The 23,768-nt window shown below is 38.1% G+C and overlaps 1 protein-coding gene across 16 annotated transcripts in view; it reads right to left on the bottom strand.

The window, feature by feature from the left end:
- Positions 1-3,699: 3,699 nt before the first annotated feature.
- The window catches only part of rims2a (regulating synaptic membrane exocytosis 2a), a 275,234-nt gene continuing 255,165 nt past the window's right edge, over positions 3,700-23,768 (bottom strand). For 15 of the 16 annotated variants that reach the window (XM_041245600.1, XM_041245603.1, XM_041245602.1 and 12 more), the window contains 5 exons: positions 8,468-8,609; positions 8,042-8,154; positions 7,834-7,935; positions 7,147-7,286; positions 3,700-6,777 (listed from right to left, as the gene is read on the bottom strand). In XM_041245600.1, the coding sequence (XP_041101534.1) occupies positions 6,562-6,777; positions 7,147-7,286; positions 7,834-7,935; positions 8,042-8,154; positions 8,468-8,609 (713 nt within the window). In that variant the 3' untranslated portion in view covers positions 3,700-6,561. Of the gene's footprint in view, positions 6,778-7,146; positions 7,287-7,833; positions 7,936-8,041; positions 8,155-8,467; positions 8,610-21,842; positions 22,212-23,768 lie in introns of those variants that run through there. The other variant, XM_041245608.1, reaches the window with a different exon arrangement.

Below are 23,768 nucleotides of genomic sequence, written 5' to 3'. Positions count from 1 at the left end.
GTCATTACGTTGCATCAGTCTGTACACTTCACAAAGACAAAAAACAAACAACATGGCGGGCAGCGAGTATGATGAGAGAAAATTACAGCCTTGGGACGCTGAGGAAGTGCAGGCTCTAGTTTCTCTGTGGGCAGGAGGAAGTGTTCAGGAACATCTGAAGTTTATGACAATCTGAAGCAAATGGATCTAAACTGTGGGTATGGTACACTTAACTCACACACTCAAAAACACAACATTAATACCAAATTTCTCATCCTTGACCTTTATTATATAAAACAATTCTAAACTTATTTACAAAAATGTTGTAAAACATACAGCTGTACCATACATACAACTATGGCTCTCGCTGCTCTCACACAGCTTCTTTTTTTAAGCCCTCAAACAAAAACTCTAGAAACAACAACTATCCTTAAACAGGATATCTTTGGCAAATCATATTTTTAAAACTTTATTTTTTCCCCTTCAACAGAACTAATTGAATTTTATTAAGTCAATATAATCAGTAAGATGTGCAGATTATAAAGAAATTCCTAAATATATTTACAAAATATAGTGATACAAGATTCAGCTGTACCGTTGGTCTATTAATTTTTTAACACCATTTGTTTACGCATCTTTTGGCAAGTAAATTAATACTCGGTATGGCCCTGGCATGGCACGGTTGTACAGTGGAAAAGAGGTATTAGTCGCCTCAAAGTGGATCAGGAGAACATAGTTCTCATCACTGGCACAGCTCTTGTTCTATCAGCTGTAGGGGCTGCCGGCCCATCGCGACCTGCTGAGCCAGGCACAGGGGACTCTGTGGAACCGAGATCCAACAGCTCTGCAGCTTTGGGTCTGGACCCTGAGCGGAGACATTTGAGCTGTCTCATGTTATCTGACAAAGTCATTGAGACGCTTCAGAATGCCAGAGCAATGTCTACACGATCCCAGTATGGCTTTAAATGGGGTGCGTTCCTCATGTGGTGTCAGTCACGTGAGCATATTGACCTTTATTACAATTTTTGCAGGACCTTTTTGATGAAGGGTTAGGGTTAGGGTCTACCTGGCAGCTATCTCAGTTTGCTATATTAAAATTTACTCAGTCTCCCCAGGAGCACACTTCCTGGCAGGACAGTTTTTGAAGGGTGCTCGGAGGTTAAGACCCACTAGAAAGGACGTTGTCCCTCGCTGACTACTTTATGTAGTGCTGGATGTGTTTACAAACCACTATTGGTGTCCCTACATTCAGCAGAGCTAAAATTCTTGTCATTAAAGACAGCTTCCCTGCTTGTTATTACCTTTAGGTAGGTGAAATACAGGCATTTCCAACAGCAAAGGCTTGTTTGTTTTTTTGCGTAGGCTAGAATTAAGGTTATTCTCCGCATTAATCCTGCTTTTCTCCCTAAAAGCATTTCAGCTTTCCATATCAACCAGTCAGTGGGGTTGGATGCCTTCCACCCACCTCCTTCCCAGTTTGACAGGGAGAGAAAGTTCTATTCACTTTGTCTGGTTAGGGAACTGGCATATTATGTTCACCGTAATCAGAGCAATTGTTTGTTTGCTTCAGGTCTAAGTTCCACAGACAAGCCCTGTCTAAACAAAGGCTGTTAAGGTGGATTGCAGACACATCCAGGATTGCATACTATCTAGCCAACCTGCCCTCACCAGAAAAGGTCACTGGTCATGCCACAAGAGGCCTTGTAACCTCCTGGGAGTTATTCCAGGACGCATCTATCATAGACATTTGCAATGCTGCACTATGGGCCACGCCTCATACTTTTACCAGGGTCTACTGACTGAAAGTCACAGATCAGCAGAACCCTGATTTTGGGATCAGAGTGTTAAGAGCAGCCACTTTTTCTGCTTTTTAACATATTTTTATTATGTTTCACTACTGCTCTGTGTAACCTTGCAATATAAACTGCATGCGGGTTCTCCCTCACTGTACTGTGGAATATATGCCTTGGATCCTCATTGGTCCTCGGCCAGAATGCTGAAGGCAGCTATCTTCCTTTGTATCACATCTGCCAGTGCTGCAAGTCCTTCACTTGTGATGGCTTGGGTATTCTATCCCATTCGGTAATGGTTACATGCCGTACTTGAAAGGGAAAGTTAGGGTATTATCACAACTCTGGTTCCCAGAAACAGAAATGTAACCATTACCCTTCAACATTGCTGTGTTCACTTCAACGCAGTAGGGCTGAAAAGAAAATGGCGCTGGGCCTTATTCGCCATTTGTATTTCTCTCCTGGGGGTGGAGACGATGTCTGATGCATACGGAGATCTTAAAGGAGCAGCTTTGATATAAGTGCTCAGGGAATTTGGGCTGTAAGAGGATATATCCCGTTTTTTCCACATTTAATTGATGATTTGAGACCAAGAATTCCTGGTGATTCAGGCTGTGCTGTGGTCCCCACCCTTGATGCATTCTATAAGTTAAGGTGTCTGTACAGCCTTTGTTCTACAGACTGCTTGAATATGAGGTTTAACCACACTTTGAAAATGACACGCAAAGTCTGAAAAACAATTGTCACTATTTGTATAATTTTCAGGTTTTGGGATAGGGAATAAATCATACATTCTAGGCCCCAGCACCACTGTGCGTGTCTGGTCATTATCTTAATCCTGTCATACAAAAGATTTAGCACATTGGATATAATTAGAACACATTGTTTTGGTTGGAATCATTATTGAAAAGCATCTAGCAGATAATGAACAATGGACTCAGAGTATGCGAAACCTAAGCAAGCTTTTTCCCAAGAAATGGTGACAACACAAGTGTTACTTAATAGATAATGTCTTATATCACTTTCATAGTACTCTAGCATGGTTAAAATGTGGTAAATATTAAAGAATTACACTGCCACTGCACGAGCACAACCAATCTGTACAGGGGTTTTCATTGTTAATATATATTGTTTTTGTGTTGGTAAGAATCAAACCTCAATTGTTTCTTGTCTAAGCTATAATTTCTATTAAAATATTGGTCTCTGATAAAGGTAAATATATGTTTTATATTGATGTAGCACAGTACTTAAGATATGGGCTTTTGTGTCATTGGCCTATTTCCCATTTTAAATGTTCAGATGTGTTTGTAATTGAGGCAATGCCTTAACAGCAGCTAATAATAATAATAATAATAATAATAATTAATAATAATAATAATAATAATAATAATAATAATAATAATAATAAAAACTGTAGTAAACTTGGGCTGTACATAGATGGTAAAAACCAAAACAATAAAAAAATATGAAATGACCCATTGGTATCTGCATTGGTATCTGAAACCATACAATATCTTTCTATAACTCAAATGTATATTCTCAGAAACAATCAATGGCGCTTAGTTTTAATTATGGACAAAAAATACACAACCGCTATAGTACATGGCGTGCATTTCTTAGAATGGGGTTAATGAATTGGTGAACACTGATGATCCCCTGACAGCTGTAATGTACAAACAGGCATATCCACCAAATAATTTAATCTAGAGAAGTACTCATTGAATAAGGGTTATTGAAGCAGGACAATAACCCTGAGCCTTCAGTTATTATTATAAAAGACACTGCACATAGGGTAATACAAGCTAGGTCTGCAAAAGAGCTAATAGATCTGTTAAACATGAAATAATAAAATAAAATTGGAAAACAAAAAAAACCCCAAAAAAACAAACACCAGTGCAAATTTCTGTAAAGCTTCTTTTTTAAAAAATTTTTTTTATTATTTTTATTATTATCAGTGTTAAATACCATTACCGGAATTAATTTTGTTTTTATGTTGGTGTCACGTTCAGGCCAATCATTTTTTCCCTTTACTTATTTTCTACTATGTACACAACAGCTGTGCTCACTGGAATAGTGACATAAACACGACTAAATCATAGAATTTCAGAAATCATTATGTGAAAAAAATAAAATAAAAAATATTGTTTTAAATAAATACTGCATAATGATAAATATGTACACATCTTCCATACTCTGCTTTTCTTCATACTATGCATATGAAAAAAAAAAAATTATATAGGAACAGTATGCACAAAAGAACCAGTCGTGAGTAAATGTAGTTGTAGTTCACAGTTAAACAGTATGAAAAGATTACAGAATTTGAAATATTTAAGGGATAATGCTCTAATATTTGTTTTACTTTGTTGGTACTTTATGTTTAGGTTCCAGTTTTTTTCATTCTTTTATTTTTTTCAAAAATCTTTTACATAAAAGTTTATACTACCACACTTAACCAAGACATAGCCTTGGGTCGAACACACTGCATCACAAAAATAAAAGGCATTTAAAATGGTAGATAATACCTGACTTTGTAATCTTCAGAGGCATTATTCCTTTTCAACAACTTATTTGTTTTATTCTTTTTAAAGCAGCTGTTTCAATTGTACGTACATGGGCTAAAAGATGAAAGTTTGAAGACGATTTTGATACAGGAACAAAGTAATCAAATAAAAAGATTACATTTACATGCCAAAGAACACGTAACTGTCCATGAAATGGAATAATGTCTTGCATTCTATTTCATGAAATGACAGATCGATTATTACTGACCTTTCATCCAAAATTAAAAGAGAAAAATTAGACTCGCAGCACCACCTAATGGTGAAAAGTAAGTTTAATAAAAAGTAAAACTCCTTGTTCTCTTCAGGTTTCTCTTCCTTATCTTTCTTTAAAAAAAAAAAAAAAAAGTTTTTGGCCTTGGCATGTAAATAAACAAAAATATAGGAAATCTCTTATCTTTATTTCCCCCCCCCAAAAAACAACAAACAACTAAAAGTGTATATTGTGCGGCACATTCTCATCTTTGCATATCACCTTCAATTCTTTCATAGATTCAGAAATAGTGCTTGTAAAATTGAACTTTACAGCAAAACAAAGTTACATATGTAACCTTTACTGTTTTTCTTAGAATGTCTCTTGTAAGGTCTACTTTCTTGGGTTTGTGGATTGTTATGTTATTACTTTTCTTCATAACAATAATAAAATAAAATCTATCTGCAATTGATTGCAGTCCTGAACACGCTCCTGTTTTACATATAAAATGTACTTTCGTGAAATAAAACCATGATGCTGGGAGGTGGAATGTTTTACAGTGGCCACAAGACTCGAGTCCAGTCATTAATTTGCTGTAGAATTCAATTTCAAGGTGAGGTCAAATGTAACTTATTACATGCACTGTACAAGAAACTGCAAAAAATCCATCTTTTTCTTTATCGAATACATGCTACTTTAATGTGTGCCCAAGCCATGTTGCAAAAAACAAAACAAAACAAACAAACAAAAAAACCTTTCCAACATGCTTGATAAACAAATTTAACAAAAAATAAAAAAATAAAATAACAAATCATACTTAACGAACCCAGAAATGCAGAATAACCTGCAACCCTAAACCAAATATGTGGCATAATCGGGGGATAAGACAAAGGTGGCATTGAATAGTACAATGATCACCCTAAGGAAAGAGAAAAGTGTACAATTTGTGTACATAATGTTTATCTTTGTAAGGCCTTTGCCTTTACAATGAAATAAATACTTTACATTTATTTTAATCTTCTCTTTGTCACATAAACAGATATTTTTTTAAATATTTGCTAAAAAGTATTTTTTAGCTTTCTATAATAGGAGGTCTGCAAAAACACAGACTAATAAACGGGCTAAAGAATGATAAACATGGTGTCTTTTTTATCACGCTGTTGCATTCATACCCCTTGAAAACCATGCACTAGTGAAATTTATTTTTAAAAATAATATAAATTGTTGAAAATGGCTGATCCATTTTTATTTTTATTTTTTTTTTTGCAAGTTGCAGCCTCAAGAAAATAATTTGTAATAGTTTTTTTTTTTCATTTTTCTTTTTAAAGTTCAGCTAAATTTGTGTCCATGCAAAAAAAATCTTTTTTTTTTATTTTATTTTTTTATTTTTTATTTCATACAATATATTAACAGAGAAATTACTATATTAGATCACAAAGTTCATCTTGTTTTGGGTTCTGGTGTAAAGATTCTAGAGATTCAATGGGTGCCACGTCTGTATTGCCATTAATTCTGAAAATAGTCTTTCGGTACAGAATTGCTGTTAAGATTATGATGCATATCTTGAGAAAGTAGGTACAGGGCAACAGGAGAGATTTTACCAACCCCCTGTCATTGTCCTTAGAGGCTTCTTCCATAGCTGGCTTTGTTGGCGTGGTGTAACCAAGCTTCTGGTCAGGAGACTCACATGACCCAATCAGGTGCAACAACAAAAAGATATGACATTTAAAAAAGGACTTATATTGAATTCATCAATTGGTTCTCTGTTTTTTTTTTTCCATGATTTCAGATTGGATGAAAACCTAGTGTCACTGAACTCCAAGTGTATAAGTTCTTCACAGCTTCTGCCTGTTTACCCCCCGAGGGCCTTCTTGGCGCACAATGTGTGCGACTTTCTCTGAAAACAAAGGACCACTTTTGCATCCCTAGAAACGGGCTCAGAAGACACAACATTAAGCATGCAGTGTAACCAGGGCTTGTGACCTGTTAAGACTGTTAACTTGGATGCGGGTTGCTATGACAACACTTTGTTTCCAGGCTGCTATGAGCGAGCATAAGGTCCAGTTGAACTGTCAAGTGATGACTGGGAAGCTCTTCTAGTCAGAGGTGCCAAGGTTGGGTCCACCAGTGAGGAAGGAGGGAAGAGCTTGAACCAGCCAATCACCATGTTGGACAGGTCAAGCTCATCTAAAAGTATCTGTGCAGCGCCCATAAAGGATTTATGGTCCATGCGTCCATAGTCGCCCCATACAATAATCTGCAAAGAAACAGATGAGAAGAAATGTTACTACTACATAAGTTTATTACTTTAATATATAGAAAATATATGTAATTCATAGCCACCTCACTCTGTATGTAACAATTACATTTGTTAGTTTTTGGTTTAAGGATTGTAGATAAAGAATTGAAAAAGACAAAGCTATTTTGAAAACCCTTTAAATTTACCTGACACTGATACAGTTTAGACTACCAAGGTTATTGGAATACTAAATCGAACAAATCCAAACCTTCATCAGAGCTATAATTGCATTATCTTTAATATTAGTGTGTTTCTGATTGGTGGTAGATATTTATGCAGTTTGCCTCCCACTTTAGTAGTAACAGTAGTGAAAACAGTCCAACCTACTTGTAGGACTTTTCCTGTTGGGCTTTCCTCAAATGACAGCTGCTGCTGGTAGAGGGGATCCAGAGTTTTTCTTGCTACTTTTGTTTTCTTTTTGGCTATACAGGCTCCATTGTCCAGTAAATATACCTTAGCATAGGGAGCTTTAGAGAGACAAAGTAAAGAAACATTAAGAAAAAAATTACTATTTACCAAGAGAACATTTTAAAAAACTTTACAATTATGGCCAATAACTTTCTAACTTGAAATACTTTTTTATCCTTTGACTGGCAAACATTAAAAGATAAAACTCCTACTGTGTCCCAAGTTGATATGAAAAAAAAAAAATGCTAGAACTAAAAGTTAATCTCAGTGAGTCTTTTGAACAACTTCAGTTGCTGTTGACAGAAGCCTTCTAATTTATATTAAATACTTACAACGTGAATCAAAATGAGCAAGATCAATATGTAAAATATGTAGGCAGAATGAAACAATTAAAGCAAGTAGACCAAAAAAAATGTAAAACTATAAGAAAACAAGGGGTTTATTTGATCAACCTGTATCCCACAGGAATAAGCCACAGCACCACTCTGGATTGGGCAAAGCTTAATCAAATTAACCCAAATATCAACTAGACAGTCATTTGGCTAACGCCTTCATCAGCATAATCTAAGCTCCTGTGGTTATTAGGTGAATGGTTGACTCTTATACCTGGCAGTGCCTTTGAACCTGGCTTCCCAACAAGGCCACGGGCTCTGATTACTTCTACCTCTAGCTGTCCCTTTTTGTCCATCATCCCTATCTGGATGTCACCTAAAAACAAGCATAAACAAAATAAGACTCAATGTTCAAAACGTACTTTTGTATTCAGGCTCTTTTATACATGACACAAATTCTTCAAAGAAGGCAGCCTACTTACCCATAGAAGGGGTTGCCAGCGACTGGCGCCCAACTAGCTGAGCTGGACCAAGGCCATCTAGAAAATCACTAAATTGACTGTCTGATGACAATCGCACACCTGGGAAAATGAGGCTGTGGATAGAAGAAAAACACTCTTACACACTTTGTATATATTCCCTATTCACTTGAGCAGCAGCAGTGCACTGGGACACCAGATCCATTCACAGGCTTTGAGTACTGTTTAGTAACATATGATATACTGTAATATTGTTGTAAAAAGTACAAATCTAAGGACATCACAAGCTTAAGCATCAGTTAACATTAACGAGTTCACAAATAAAATAACCACTGTAGTTTAATAATATGGTGGAGACCTGAAGCCCAGTGTTGTATGATGATAGGCAGCCGTTGCTGCTTCAACTTTTTCTGGTGGAGTTTTACTTACTTTCCCTCTGAGCTGTAACTGTTCATGCTTCCATCGGTTGATTCTCGACTTGCTTGCCGGGTCATCCGATTTCTCATTTCTACTGCCAAGCCTGTTTCCGTACTTCTCTGGATGGTACTGCGCAGTTTTTTCCCTCCAGCTTCTGTCAAGACAACAATGAGAGAAACATGAATGAAACTGGTTCCAATTTATTTTTGGATTCAGCTGCTCAGATTCAGAAACCAATGGAAATTTTAAAAATACTGTATATGGAACCAATCTTGTATTAGCTCCATAGTGACATACGAATGCATTTCTAGATAATACTAGGCAGTCATGAGTCATTTTAGCACTGTTTAAAGAGTACATAAGGACCTTTTTATTTTGTGTTAAGTGTTCCCATGTGTTGCTACAACTGTTTATGTAAGGTGTGTGTACTGTTTTAATTTTATTTTTTTATTATTTTGACCACTTTTTTAAAACTTTTAAATTGCATTTCCTGCCTCAAGATGGCTTCCCATGTACCCGCATGGACTGCTCAGAACTACATTTCCCATCCTCCTCCTGCTCACTGGTAAATCCATCTCAGTTGCATATGTGAAGTCCATGTGGGTGTATGGGAAGCCCTCTTGGGTTTGGGGCATATATGTATTATTGTGATTGTTGCCAGATTACTGTTTGAAACCAAACTGGGTCATGTAAATATTTTAAAATAAATACATACTCATTACCTGTGACAGATTATTACATTTAAACAGATAAAGAATCGGGTTCCATTAACGGTGAGTTACACAACATATTACATTGCGCAAACATTGGTTAAGTATTTAAATAATGAACAAACTGAATTTATTTGATACTGTACCAGCAGGGCCACACCTGTTTTACTTCAATGTATGCTGACAGTTCTAGGTTAAGCAAGTATTTTTAAATGTATTGTTTTAGACAAGAGGAAGTGTCCTGAACAAATGCATGAACCACCTACAGTACAGCCCTTAAGGACAAAGGCAAGTAGGCAGCATGTATGATCTGGTTCCCATGACTTGGCACAAGTAATGCAAAGTGACAGCTGACTTCCTCCACTGAACCTGCTCCTCATCCAAATCCAATCAATATGACAGGACCAGGGCACAGACCCCTGACCCCAACTCCAACTGCACTGGGTAACCTGAGGCCTACACTCCAGTGAGGTCAGGGTGGGACCACACTCTTCCTGACGTCGCAGTGGTACTGTCAATCAAGCACTGGGCCACAGTGGAGGTAAACCATGAACAACTTTTAAATATTCACAGCCATTTGGTTCCATCAATTTAACACAAATCTGTCTTAGCAATGAAGAGGTTATTTCAAAGAAATCTTATAACATTTACTAAGTAATTTGTATAAGCATTGTTTTTGATTTGTTTGTAAATGGTATATAATATACTGTTCTTTTTTTTAAAGAAGATAGCTTTTAATTTTTAATTAATAATGATCCAATGGAAGTTTATAGCCTGTCATTATACTGTATCATATTTCCAGATGACACAAAGGGATTTTACTTTGCGAAGTCTGCTTTTTTTCCACTGATGGGTTAACCTGATACAGTCTTGTGTATGGTCTTATTTAGTGTCACACTCTTATTCATCACTGCAATAGAACACTGGAAATTTGCAAACTGCTTCATGTATCATCATAAATGGTATGATTTTATGAGGGCAAACTGTATTTGTGAGCCAGAGGCTAAAGCTCAATGAAAGCACGACAGCTTGTCACTGCTTATTACTCTACATAATGTATTGAAATGGAAAGGGATTAGAGAATTTCAAACAGAAAAGGCTCTTAGATCTGAACCAAACAGAGTGCTCAGCTGTTCACATGACCATCTGCATTTAATGAATTTTGAGGTCTAATTTACTGCTCTCAGATCTGCCTCTGCCATTTGGTTTCCTCAAGTGATTCTAAGAATTTATATTTTTATAAAACCAAATCACATCTTGAATGTCAAACCTACCAAAGCATAGTCTTATTTTCAGTATAAACCATTCCCAGCTTCAAAAAAATTAAAATACATATTGTGTTCACTTTTAAATCTACCCTTTCTCGGAAGTATTCTTACTTTCAGAGGTGGTGTGATTTACCAATTAACACTGAAGACTGGGAGCCAGAACATTTCAGACCACTAATTTAAGACCTTGTGGAAGTCAATTCACCACTATAAGCCTCATTTCTGAATAACAGCATTACTCATTAAACAAATTTAAATCATGGTAAATGTACGTATTTTTCACGTGTAGGTTGGGGAACAAAATTAGGATTTCGCAGACAATTCGCGGACCTGTTTAAACATTAAATAAACGTAAGTAGACAGTATTTCAGAACCCTATAAAGTCTAAAAATAATGGTACTTGCTTCCTTACTAAAACACAGTGCTGTCATCCCCCTGCAGTTGACTTGCCCATACATTGAGACTGCATGTTCTGCATCCACTGAATTGGTTGGAAGTGTAAAGCCAGGCTTACACTGCACGACTTTTGCAATCGGGAGATGCAGCGCCACTCATACTTATCGATTGAACTATGAGTTCTCACTGTATATCGGGGATTGCAAGCTACACACACTACACAAGATATCGTTGCGAACTTTGCCTATTTTCTTTGCAGAATCGTAGACATCATTCGGGATAATCGTGAACTCAAGCGAGGAAGAGATCGCTGTGTTCTGTGCATTGTTTTGCAGAAAAAAAGTAGAAAACGTGGAGAAGATCCATTTGGACGCGGAACTGGCTTAATAGACGTGGCCAGTACGGACTGATGATGCAACTCTAGTCGAGGTGCATCCAAAATAATACAATCTAATCTGTTCAAAAAGCGCAACACTCGCTCGTAGTACAAAATATTTATTAGATTAAAAGATTGGCATGGGAGATTGGTCGTCAAGCGATCTTCATCAGAATACCAAATTCTAATGAATAATTTGAAGACATTTAAACTAATAAATATTTTGTACTAAATACAATTTTAATAGTAGGCTGCTACAAGTTTGTTATAGGTTTAAATATGTAACAACGTCATCTACATTCTCTCTATTTCTCACACACACAGAAGCGCACCCCTCCTCCTCGTATTGTGATTAAATTAGCAATACAAGCATACAGTAGGGTTTGAAAGGGATATCGAATATGAGTGACTAGAAATTGATAGCCGGGAGAGCACACACACAGTATCTGCTTCGACGTTAACAAGTTATAACAATTATTTAATTACCAGGTACCTTCAATGAGCGATCATGATAGGAAACTTATGTCAGAGAGTGGCACAACCTTTCTCTTTGTCGCTGTTGTTGCTAGCTTGTCCTATTGGCTGCTGGCAGCATTCGTCAAAAAATCGGCCCGTAGCCTCTCACACATTTCATGAATTGCTTTGTCGGGGACTAAAGTTTTCTGACATGTTAGAAATTTGTCGGGACATCGTAAGAGCATCGGGAGATCACAGAAGCTATTGGCGGGGCATCATAGACCCTCACATTCATCGACCATTTTGTCAACCGACAACCTCAATTTGTCCCAGATTTTAAGAAATTAGTTGCCGACTCCTCAGCTCGTCTGCAATCAGCAAAAATCGTGCAGTGTAAGCCCGGCATAGGTGTAATAACCCGAGATCCAAGATGCAAGAGTATAACTTAAATAACAGTGTCTTTATAAGAACCATCTCTGTTGAAACCTACACATTAGTGTTTTCTAAGGACTTCCTCGACCCCACGGTATCCTAGGTAGAGGGTAAGTATGTAGGGCGCTACTGACCTCTAGTGGCATAACTTGAACTGCATTATATACATAAACATTCACATTACTACATCCCCCCCCCCCTTAAGATTTCAGCTTCTCTAAAATTTGGAAACAGTTTAAACACAGTTATAAACAAAATGTAACGCTAATACACTAGATGTCTCTGAACTATTGCTGTAACAACAACTACACAAAATAATCCATCCTTAACTATACATAAACATTTAATTTCAAACTTTTTTAAAAAAAAATTTACAAGTCAAAGGCCTTAAGGTAACCAGGCTTTTTGACAGTTCTTTGGGAACGACGCACAGCTTGTGCCATGCTTTGATTGTCCCTGCCCACCTTTGGGGAACTCCCAGTTTGTTCCTCTGGTTTCAAAGCAAGCTGCTCTGAGACAGTGTCCGCATTGTTTGGAACAAGTTCATCTGGCATGGTTACTCTAGCTGGTGGTTGTAGAACCTCTGCAGGTGTGTCCTGCACAATATCCTCTGACCCAATGGTGTTGTCCTGTTGTCTAGACAGGATCTGATCTATGTGTCTGCGTACTATCCTGCCATCTCCCAGCATTACCTTGAAAGATACAGGACCAGTCACTGTTGCAATGACTCCTGGTATCCACTTGGGATCGTAACTGAAGTTTCTTGTCATCACAGAGTCTCCGTCTCCAAAACTCCTCCCCTTTGTGTGCTTGTCGTGGTGTTCCTTTTGTTTATTCTGCTTAAGTTCCACTTTTCTCTTTAAATCGGGATGCACTAAATCAAGCGTAGACCGAAGTTTCCTCCCTAGTAACATCTCTGCTGGGGAGAGTCCTGTGGTAGTTTGAGGTGTTAACCTATAGCTGAATAGTACCCTTGACACTTTAGTTGACATACTTCCTTCTCCCGCTTTCTTCATCATCGTCTTGAATATTTGAACGGTTCGTTCTGCGAGACTGTTGGAAGACGCATGAAACGGGGCTGATGTAACATGGACAATGCCATTTTTGTTCATGAATTCCTTGAACTCTGAGCTGACAAAACAGGTGCCGTTATCAGAAACTACCATTTCTGGTAATCCCTGATTGCTAAAACTTTTTCGCAAACAGTCAATTGTAACAGCTGATGTTGCTGAAGTTACCGGGTAAACATCCATCCATTTGGAATGAGCATCTATGAGTATCAAAAACATCTGCCCCATAAATGGTCCTGCATAATCTAGGTGTAATCGCTTCCAGGGTCTGTCTGGCCACTCCCAGGGATGTAGCGGGGCTGTGGCTGGTGCTTTCCGGTGTTCCTGACACTTGCTACATGCCTTTACCCGTGTCTCTATCTCCTCATCTAGTTTGGGCCACCAGAAATAACTTCTGGCCAGAGCCTTCATGCGCGAAACCCCTGGATGGCACTGATGCAGCTGTTCCAACACAGCCTGTCGTCCTCGCTGTGGGATGATGACACGTGCCCCCCACAAGACACAACCATCTTGCACACTCAATTCTGTCTTCCTAGCAGAATAAGGTGTAAAATCTGTTCCTTCCCCCTGCTGTGGCGACCTCCTTAAAACGTACTCTCTCACCCTAGACAGTATGGAATCTTTCCCTGTCCACACTCTCACCTCCTCTGCGGTCACCATCGCTATGTCTTCCATCATCAGCACCCTGTCTTCCAGACCTGTGGATTGGGAAGTGTCCGGCAGTGGCACACGACTCAAGGCGTCTGCGTTGCCGTGGTCCTTACCCGCCTTGTAGACTATCACGTACTCATACGCCCGCAGTGTCACAGCCCACCTCTGGATCCTCGGTGACACCATCTGTGGAACAGCCTTCATTTCGTTGAAGAGTGAAAGAAGCGGTTTATGATCTGTGCATATGGTGAACTTTCTACCATAGAGATACTTGTGAAACCGTTGCACCCCGAAAATCACAGCCAGTCCCTCTTTATCAAGCTGAGAGTAGTTTCGTTCAGCTGATGTGAGTGTTCTTGACATAAAACCTATGGGTCTCTCCCACCCATCTGGCATGAGGTGTGAAAGTACTGCGCCTATCCCGTAGGGGGAGGCGTCACAGGACAGAATCAGCTCTTTCTCACTGTCGTAATGCACAAGTATATCTGTGGATTGCAAGAGATTTTTAGATTTCTCAAAAGCACCCTCCTGCTCTTTTTTCCATTGCCATTTTGTGTCTTTTCTCAACAATTTGTGCAGTGGAGCCAACACTGTTGACAGGTTAGGTAAAAACCTGTTGTAATAGTTCAACAGTCCTAAGTAAGCCTTAAGCTCTGTTATGTTGGTAGGTGCAGGTGCATTTTGGATAGCTTGTACCTTGTTCTTAAGTGGGTGTAGTCCTGTAGCATCCACTTTGTGACCCAGAAACTCAGCCTCACTTCCCAGAAAGGTACACTTACTTCTCTTTAGCCGTAGGCCTGCCTCCTCCACTCTCTGAAGTACCTCGCTTAGCATCTGCAGGTGCTCCTGATCATTCTTGCCCGTCACCATGATGTCGTCCAGGTAAATGGCTACATGGGGAATTCCCTGCAGCAAACCCTCCATAATTCTCTGAAAGATAGCTGGACTGGATGAAACACCGAATGGAAGACGGTTTACAGTAAATAACCCTTTGTGTGTGTTTATAGTTACGTACTTTTTTGATTCCTCATCCAATATTACCTGTTGATAGGCATAACTCATGTCCAATTTGCTGAATTTTGCCCCTCCTGAGATCTTTGCAAAAAGATCTTCAATTCTGGGAATGGCATACTGTTCCAGTTTGGATACCCGATTTACAGTAAGTTTGTAATCTCTGCAAATCCTCACAGAGTTATCAGGCTTTAGCACTGGGACTATGGGAGCTGCCCACTCAGAGAGTTTCACTGGCTCAATTATTTTGTCTCTCAAGAGGCTGTCCAGCTCAGCCTCCCTTCATAGTATAAGGCGCAGGTCTTGGCTTAAAGAACCTTGGTGTTGCCTCTTTGTCAACATATATTTTAGCCGGTGGGCCTCGCAATGTCCCCAATTCCTCTTTGAATACATTCTCATGTTTCTTCAACACATCCTGGAGTGTTGTTTTGTCTCTACCTATCTGGTTTACAGTGCCCCAGTTTAATTCCAACTCCTTAATCCAACCGCGGCCCAGTAGGTTTGGTCCTTTGCCAGACACTACTACTACTGGCAGCTGTTTAACAGTCTCTCTGTACTGTACAGTTAAGTTTGCAGTACCCAATGTTTTCACTCTTTCGCCTGTATAGGTTCTGAGATGCAGGGAACATGTCTTTAGCTCAGGTACTTTTCCCCCATTCCTTAGTTTGGAGTACTCTGTTTCATTCATAATTGTAACACTGGACCCCGTGTCAACCTCAAATTGCACGTCCGACTTGTTCACTTTTAACTGTAATGTGATAGGCGCTACCTTGGGAATGCTTGTCTCTGTTACGTTATTCATAATGAACACGTCTTCACCGTCACTTGCATCTGTTTCAGGATTTTCGCTAATGTGATGAGCCCCATGTTTTTTTCCACTTTTCCCTGCTTTTGTTTTCCTCCCCCTCTGGGTTTGGTTTTCTCCACAGGTGAGTTCACCCTGCATGCATTCCTGAAGTGCCCCTTTTTTCCCCCATCTGTGACACATTTCCTTAAGAAAATGTCAGTCATTCGCCATGTGCTCACCACCGCATCTATAACATGCCCTCACAGTTCCGCCAGTTCGTGGTTCCCTCCACGTTTTTAGCTTTTGCACTGTAGCCTGGCTAGCATGTTTCCAGTTAGCACCATTGCTTCTTTTGCTTTGCCATTGTAAATCCCAAACGGCTTTGTTCGCTGTCTCCAATGCCTGAGCAAGTTTCAGTGCTTTTTCAAATGTTAACTCGGTTTCTGCTACCAGCCTGCGCTGAATACGATCATCGTCTACACCACAGACTAGCCTGTCCCGTAACATTTCCTTTAGCCTATCTCCATAGTTGCAATGTTGAGCCAGTTCTCGTAGCATTGCCACATATTCAGTCACACTCTCATTCGCCTGTTTGTTTCTCGAGTTAAATTTAAAGTGTTGAACTATATCGCTGGGCTTTGTGTTGTAGTGCGTTTTCAACAGTTCATCTAAATCGTCAAACGATTTGTCCCCTGGACTATCTGGGCTTAACAAATTTCTCATCAGACTATATGTTTGGCTTCCTACCGAACTTAAGAGAATCGCCCTCTTTTTATTGCCGTTGTCAATCTCATTTGCTTCAAAAAAATGCGACAGCACTTCACAATATTCCTCCCATGTCTGTAGCTGACTATCAAACGGCGCGGTTGTTCCTACCGTGGCAGCCATGTTCCGTTGTCTGTGAGCACTCTCGCTAAAGTTAGCAGGTTGGGCCGAAGCTATGCAGCTACTTTTGTCTTTTCTCCTTCATTGTCTCCGTTTTCAACGACCTAAGACAAGTTGTCCGATTTCCTCGTTGCCATATGTAATAACCCGAGATCCAAGATGCAAGAGCATAACTTAAATAACAGTGTCTTTATCAGAACCATCTCTGTTGAAACCTACATATTAGTGTATTCTAAGGACTTCCTCGACCCCACGGTATCCTAGGTAGAGGGTAAGTATGTAGGGCGCTACTGACCTCTAGTGGCATAACTTGAACTGCATTATATACATAAACATTCACATTACTACAATAAGACAAATCTTTGCCAAGTTATACAGATGTGGAACTCTATTAGAAACAGCCCCAAAACTTGGTACCGAAGGGCATCTGGATACTTTAATAAAGGCAACGTATGCAGCACGTTCATTGTTGTGTTACTTGTCCCTTCCTATAATTTATTTTATTAGTACCGAATCAAAGAACAAAGAAAAGAAAACGTGGCGATTCGGGTCTAAAATTCCAACTGCGAAAAAGTAAGCAGCAGGTTGAAGCGAGGTGGCTGTGCTAGATCGTTTTAGTAATGATTTAACTTGCAGACAGGAATACTTTTGGTCTAGGCTTACTTTCCAGTTTGGTTTCTGAAAGCTGTTTATTTTACATTCTGTTCAGCAGCCGCTAGTAGCCTTTTGTTGTGATTCTGAAGCTAAATAACGATTGATTGTATTTTCTCCCAACACGTTAAGATATGCAAAAGAATTACCTCAATCTGCATGTACCGTTTCTTTGGGAAATATCTTGAAACGATCATTAGCCGAAATATACTTTCCTTTTTCTGTTGTCCATTTCTACTATTTTACCTCCAATGCTGAAAACTAGATTTTAGAAACATAAATGAAAACAATTCAGCACCAATTTTGTCCCACCCCCTACTGCACAGTACAGGTCACAGAAAAGCAGTAAGGATGCACTGATAGGCTAATTAAAACTTTGGTCTCATGTGAATAGTAAACAACAATGTTAACTGCTTTTTGTATATGTTATTTGTGAATGTTTTTTGCTTAGCTGCGGGATCTCTAAGGAAGATATGTAGTTTGCATCTCTTGCGTTGTGCAGTAGTTCATTTAAACAAGGTTTCTCTCCGTACTTGTCCATATGTGTTGGCCCCTAAAAGAGAATTTTGAGGTGAACCCTTAATTTCATGGTTTCCGCGAAATCATGATTTAGGTAGGCCCCTACCTATAAACATGTTATACTCACATGTTCTTAAATGGAATAACTTGTGACTTAAATATTTAAACATGGTTCTATACGAGTAAATTTGTATTTTATATGATTGACTACACGCCGTTTTTAGATGTGGTTATCAATTCTGCAGCCCCCTGATATTTAACTAATATTTTACATTACAGAAAATTACTGTCTGAAAGAAATTTATAGTGCAGTACTGATAAACCATCAACTGTTACACAGTAGAGTAGTGTGGATTTATGAAACTAAATGTCATGTTCCTACCAGCTAGCTGCTTAAGTTCCATTAATTTAATTCCAACTCTTCTGTAACTGGTGTGAAAAATACGTTGTTGCCTAGCAACTAAATACCCCTCACTATAAGGCCCTGTCCACACTATGACTTTAAACCATATTAGTTGCCTTTAAACCAGCTTAAAAGTGTTAAATACGGTTAAATATGGTTAGCGTCCACACTACGCAGCTTTTAACACCGTACTTGAGAACCAGACTGGAGACCACGTTAGAGGGTAGTCTTGAGTCCGGTTCTGAATTAGATCGCATCAGTTAGTACAGTTTATCATAAGTGTGGACACTGTAATAACAAACAATTTTTTTTTGTGTATCCTCCAATATCTCAAAATGCTTTGCAATGTTTGGCGCCTAAAGGACTTTCTATCGGTGTACACTCTGCACGTGGTACAGTCGGTACCGCTTTATCAACAAATAAGCGGCTAGCCCAATTTAACAAGAGGCAGTTGAGATGACCTTAGTCACACTTTTTTGATTCTTTATAAGAAAAGAAAATTAATGAAATCACATCACATTATAATTAAATGTTAGACATGTAATTTTAAATACGAGTCAATGTTTTTTTTTTTATTCCTAAACAAAATGAATCGCACCTGCGATGTTGACACAGCAACTTTCTTTGCAAAAGCAGCCTGAGAAACCACGGGAGACTCCCTCTTCTTCAAGAGTTCAACGTGGTTTTCGCAATTTACGCAAGTCACAGCTTAATCACATACTCACTGCACTGTGCTACGTGACCTGCCTTGCTCTGAAAAGCGATCTCTATTCATCACTTGAAAATACTGTATCCCAATTAAACAAAGCGACGTCCCAATTAAATGACATTAAGAGTATTGGGAAGAACTGTCTAAAAGTAGGATTGGGGATGAACAATTCATGCAATTTGTCAGCTCTGTTTGAAAAAATTAATGGAACCAGAATTAGGCTCAGGCAAGATATCAAGGTAAAAATAAAGATTGTTTTGTAATTAACAGCTTTTTACTGAGTTTATTTATGAAACAGAATCAGCTCACTTTGTTTAAAAGTGAAGTCATCTGATTAAAAGATAAAACCCTAAAACTTCAAACCCTACTTGTGTGTGTGTGTTTGTATTTACTTTTTCCAAAATACAAATACTTTAGCAACACAGATCTCTATTAATATTTTAAAATAAAATACAGTGCATGGTGGAATACTATTGTATTAATTTCCATTGTGCAGCTAGGAACTGTTACCAAGCTATTCTAATAGTGTGTGTATGCATTAAGTCTGACTAAACATGAAACGGTACTTCAGTGTGGACACTTTAAGATGGATTAATTAGACCGGTTTTGAGTACCGTTCTTCAGATAGGTTATGTAGTGTGAGCAGAGCCTAAAATAAAATAGCAAACATAACAGCCAAGATTTTCCTTTTGTGATTTGGTTCATACAGGGACAGTCAAAAAGCTTGTTAGATATGGCACTTTCATTAAATTAACAAGGTGTCAAATCCAGGAATAAGAATAGTTTGAAGCAATTTGACATTGAAGTTATCTGTGGTCTATTTTAAGGTTACATACTGTAATGCCTTGTTAGTCAGGGGCTTCTGTGGAAAATTACCACACACTGACAATTTTTCTAGATGCAACATGAAATAAATGACATTACAATAATGAAATTGTATTTGATCTGACATTCAGTACTGAGCATTTTGCATGAACAATGATCACAGTGTCTTTTAGACTTTCTGCAGACCCTTGACTTCTGAGGTTCTGGGTCAGAATGACTTCAGATGAACTCAGTATCGTCTCAGCAGCGCAGTATTCAAGTAGCAGAGATATGATTGAGAGCTGAAGTGGTAAAGCAGCATCTGGGTTGCAAAGCCAATGTGACTTTGTTGTAAGTGTTAATGGTAAAGGCAGATGGAATACATGCACATATTAAGTAATTTATGTAATCCAAGTGGTTATACTGTAAACCATAGCCACTGGTGTAATTATCTTACTATATCTTTGATCATGAATTGTGTTACTTTCATTTTAATAAAAAAAAGACATCATTTTCAACTGCTTTTATACATCTTATACACATCTTATATTTTATTTAATCACATGTTGTCATTATTTAAAATATAGTACTAATTGTTGTATCCTGTTAACAGTTTTTTCTATCATAATTTAAAGGAAAAATGGTACTGATATGCACATGGAAGTCTGGCTCTGGGGTTGTAATATTCTAATAAGCAATTTTTATTTTGTGTTATTCCCAGCAAAGCATTCGTGTGCAAGGAGATACCAGATATGTAATGTTACTGACCATTTAGGTGAGGGTCTAGCTGTGTTCTGGTGCTGGTTACCAGGCAATACTCGCATAATATTGTATCAGAGCATTTTATATATAGGGAAACATCACAGGACGTAAAGCATTTTCTTGAGTCAGCATGTAAGAATGAAATGCACTGAGTTCAAGAAAATGTTTCCCTGTTTCAAAGTAATTTATAAACATGCAGAGTAATTTATACATTGGTATACCATTATGCAATATATAGAAATCGGCAATTAAATACGAGTCATAATTATACTGATATCATTATATTTACCATCTCTATAAAGCAAAATTTTAGGGTCAGCTTTTTGGCAGCATTGATGTATGGCAGTTATCTCATGCCCCATACAGGTGCCACTGTTATGACAGAGATCTTACAGAGATTACTGGCTTGATTTATAAAAGCCCAGTCTAGACATACTTTCACTTAATTGAGACTCTGCCTTACACTGCATAAATCGATGTACGTTTCTGAACATAACGTTCCAATGTAAAGCATACAATTTTAATGCTCAGTTAAAAACACTTGCACGCCAACAGCACTTAAAATCTAATCTGAGTTAGAGATAGTGTGTTTCCAACAGAGTGAAGGGAAACATACAGAGCAGCAAGGCAAAAAATGAGCCCAGATTTATTTTATTACACTTCCCCCATTAGTCATGTCATGCTGGCCAAGACTGCACAGCACAGCACAGCCACAACCAAGTGTTTTACTTTTGATTAAAATTGCTTTAAGAAAACTGTTACAGGCAATCGTTGAAAGTCAGGCTGCTTAAAAATGGCAAGCAAAGCAAGTCTTACCGATTCTTTATTGCCTATTACAGCAATTGGTAATGAAAAAACAAAAAGCCTTTCCTGCATAATTAATGATCTGCTTAGGTTCTAACAAAGTGAATGAATTAGTTTGGGATTTACAGCAGCCAGGATCTGAGGAACTTGTAAAGCTGATCAAACTATTTGCTTAACAGACTCAAGTGTTTCAGGTTCAGCAATACCTAGACCAATAAGATGCAAAAGCAAAGCTGTTCTACTCCATGCATTTTCAATAAACCTGATGATAAACTATATTTTAGACCGTTTGGAATGGAATTAAATAAATTACTGCAAGTCATAAATTAAGCATAATGTGAATTATTCTAAATGAATGGATTGTCTTCACAATAAGACAAGACACTCGGTATACAACAAGTTACGCATTCAATTATTCATCCAACATGTTCCTCCTTAAAATACATACTTACCAAATGTTCTATACCAAAATATATTCACTACAATCGTTAATGGAAGGATATATTGAATAATTGTGCACATGTTCTGGTTTTGCTCACACAAGAGCAATATGAATACACAAGAGCACAGCTTAACAAGCCATTCACATCATTAATAATCATGAAGGACTTCATAATCACAGATATCCATTCTCTATCAACAGAAGGGAGGCATCACATCTTAGTGAAAGTTTCAAAGGCAAAATAATCTTACCTCCATCCTCCTCATCAAAGGAGTTCATGCAAGGAAAGTAAACAGCCAGTGCCTCAAAAGATGCAGAGAGGCTCATCCGACTCTGGGAACGCTGCACTCGCATCCCGGGGTTTGTCGCGTCTTGTCCCTGCCTGCCCATGTCAGCTGACCTCTCTTTTGTATGAATAGAATATTTTGTATGTATAGAATACGGAGTGTTTTTGTAGTTAGCTAGCCCTGTAGATGTTAGCGAAAGATCTCTGTGGACACTTTGACTCACTGACCGACGAGGCAGGTAGCCTACTACTCTAACAAGATACTGTATATCTTTTTCAACACTTGTAGTGTTTTAAAAAATAAATAAGTAAATAAATAATGTACACCTCTCTATGAGCAATGCCACAGTTAGTTTTTATGTTGCACTGCTCCTTTCTTACAGATTCATAAAAGCCGTTGCTGCTTCTGCTGTATCTGGTGCTTAGTGCCTCCCTGCTGTACCTTGCTCTCTGCTTCAGCAGTAGGATGCTGACTGGACTAATGCCTCTTCAGTCTCGGCCAATCAGAGTGCAGAAGAAGGAGCTCTACACAGAGATGTAAATTTTCCTATACTAACATATTGCCTGTGAAGTCTCTCTTATAGTACGTTGTCGAGTGGCTGCATTTGCATCACTCTGAGCAATTAGAAATGTTTACACCCAGCTCTACTGCATACTAGTAGTACTTGACCAGCAACTCACCATTCACTCCAAATTCACGTGTTAAGGAAAGTTTTTTTCTCAAACACTGCTTTTGCTGAGCGTTGCAGTGTTGATATAAACAGTGGATGATCTAAATAGCTGTTTAAATCTTTAAAAAGGAACTTTGTGAAAAGCAACAGCAGTCAATTTAGAGTATGTTTTGTATTAATATGCCAGGTTTGATCCTAAAAAAAAAAAAATTTTAAACGGTCCCAGCGTTTAGGCCAACTGAATAGTTTCCTCTATGTGTTATTTTACAGTTTTATCCTTTCACTATTTTTTTGCTTTTTTAACTAGGGTATACCGCAATAAACATTTCTAAGGCACAGCCTGGCGTGGTGCAGTACATGAGCTGCAGTATGACAGCATCTTCACAAAGCAGCTGTCCACTTCTGTTATTCAATCTTGGGCGTACCGACTGCGTACTGCCGACTGACAAATTGTGTTCATTTTTGTAATGTGGACCAGTCAGATTCAATTAGCCCATGGTCACCTATAGTTTTCAACCAAAGCTCCTCTACATTCCTTGACTCAGTTTTGTATTAATTAATTAAACCTGGAACACTGAAATGACAAAATATCACAAAAAGTAACTGTTGCAATCTATACACCCTAAATAAATACGATAGAAATAAGCATGCTAAAAACATTTTCACTAGTAGACAGAGCATTATTCCTGCCACAATCTTCCAATTAAAACTACTACTGTGTGTTACTACCCCTGAGAACTACCACTGCAATTCAACATAAAATAAATAATCAAGCCCTGTCTTAAAATCACTGACTTTGAAATAGTGTTTTTTTTTTTTTTTTTTTGTTTGTTTTTTCAATTAAAAATGCAGTTTGTAATGCAATATCCTGACTGTGTGAACTGTAACTTAATGATAAAGGCCAGGAGAATGGACAAATCACTCAACTTTGATTTTATTTTCAGACGTTTGCTTTGGAATTAAAAGAAGGATATAAAAGAAGGATATATATATAATATATATATATATATATATATATATATATATATATATATATATATATATAATCTGTTGTGTCTTTTTGTACCCTGGGGTACAGGAGCCACCCATAGCCACATCAGTTTTCAGAATAAATTTTAAAAAAGGGGGTAGTAATGAACCCTTGCTCTATGCATTTGAAATATCTATAAAAAAATCGGAAAAGTAAACTATGTGGATTGGGAGTACAGTAGAATTTTGTA

This window comes from Polyodon spathula, chromosome 3, assembly GCF_017654505.1.
Source record: "Polyodon spathula isolate WHYD16114869_AA chromosome 3, ASM1765450v1, whole genome shotgun sequence".
Lineage (NCBI taxonomy): Eukaryota > Metazoa > Chordata > Actinopteri > Acipenseriformes > Polyodontidae > Polyodon > Polyodon spathula.
Note: the sequence above shows the minus strand (reverse complement) of the source record. Positions and strands in the feature narration are given on the sequence as shown.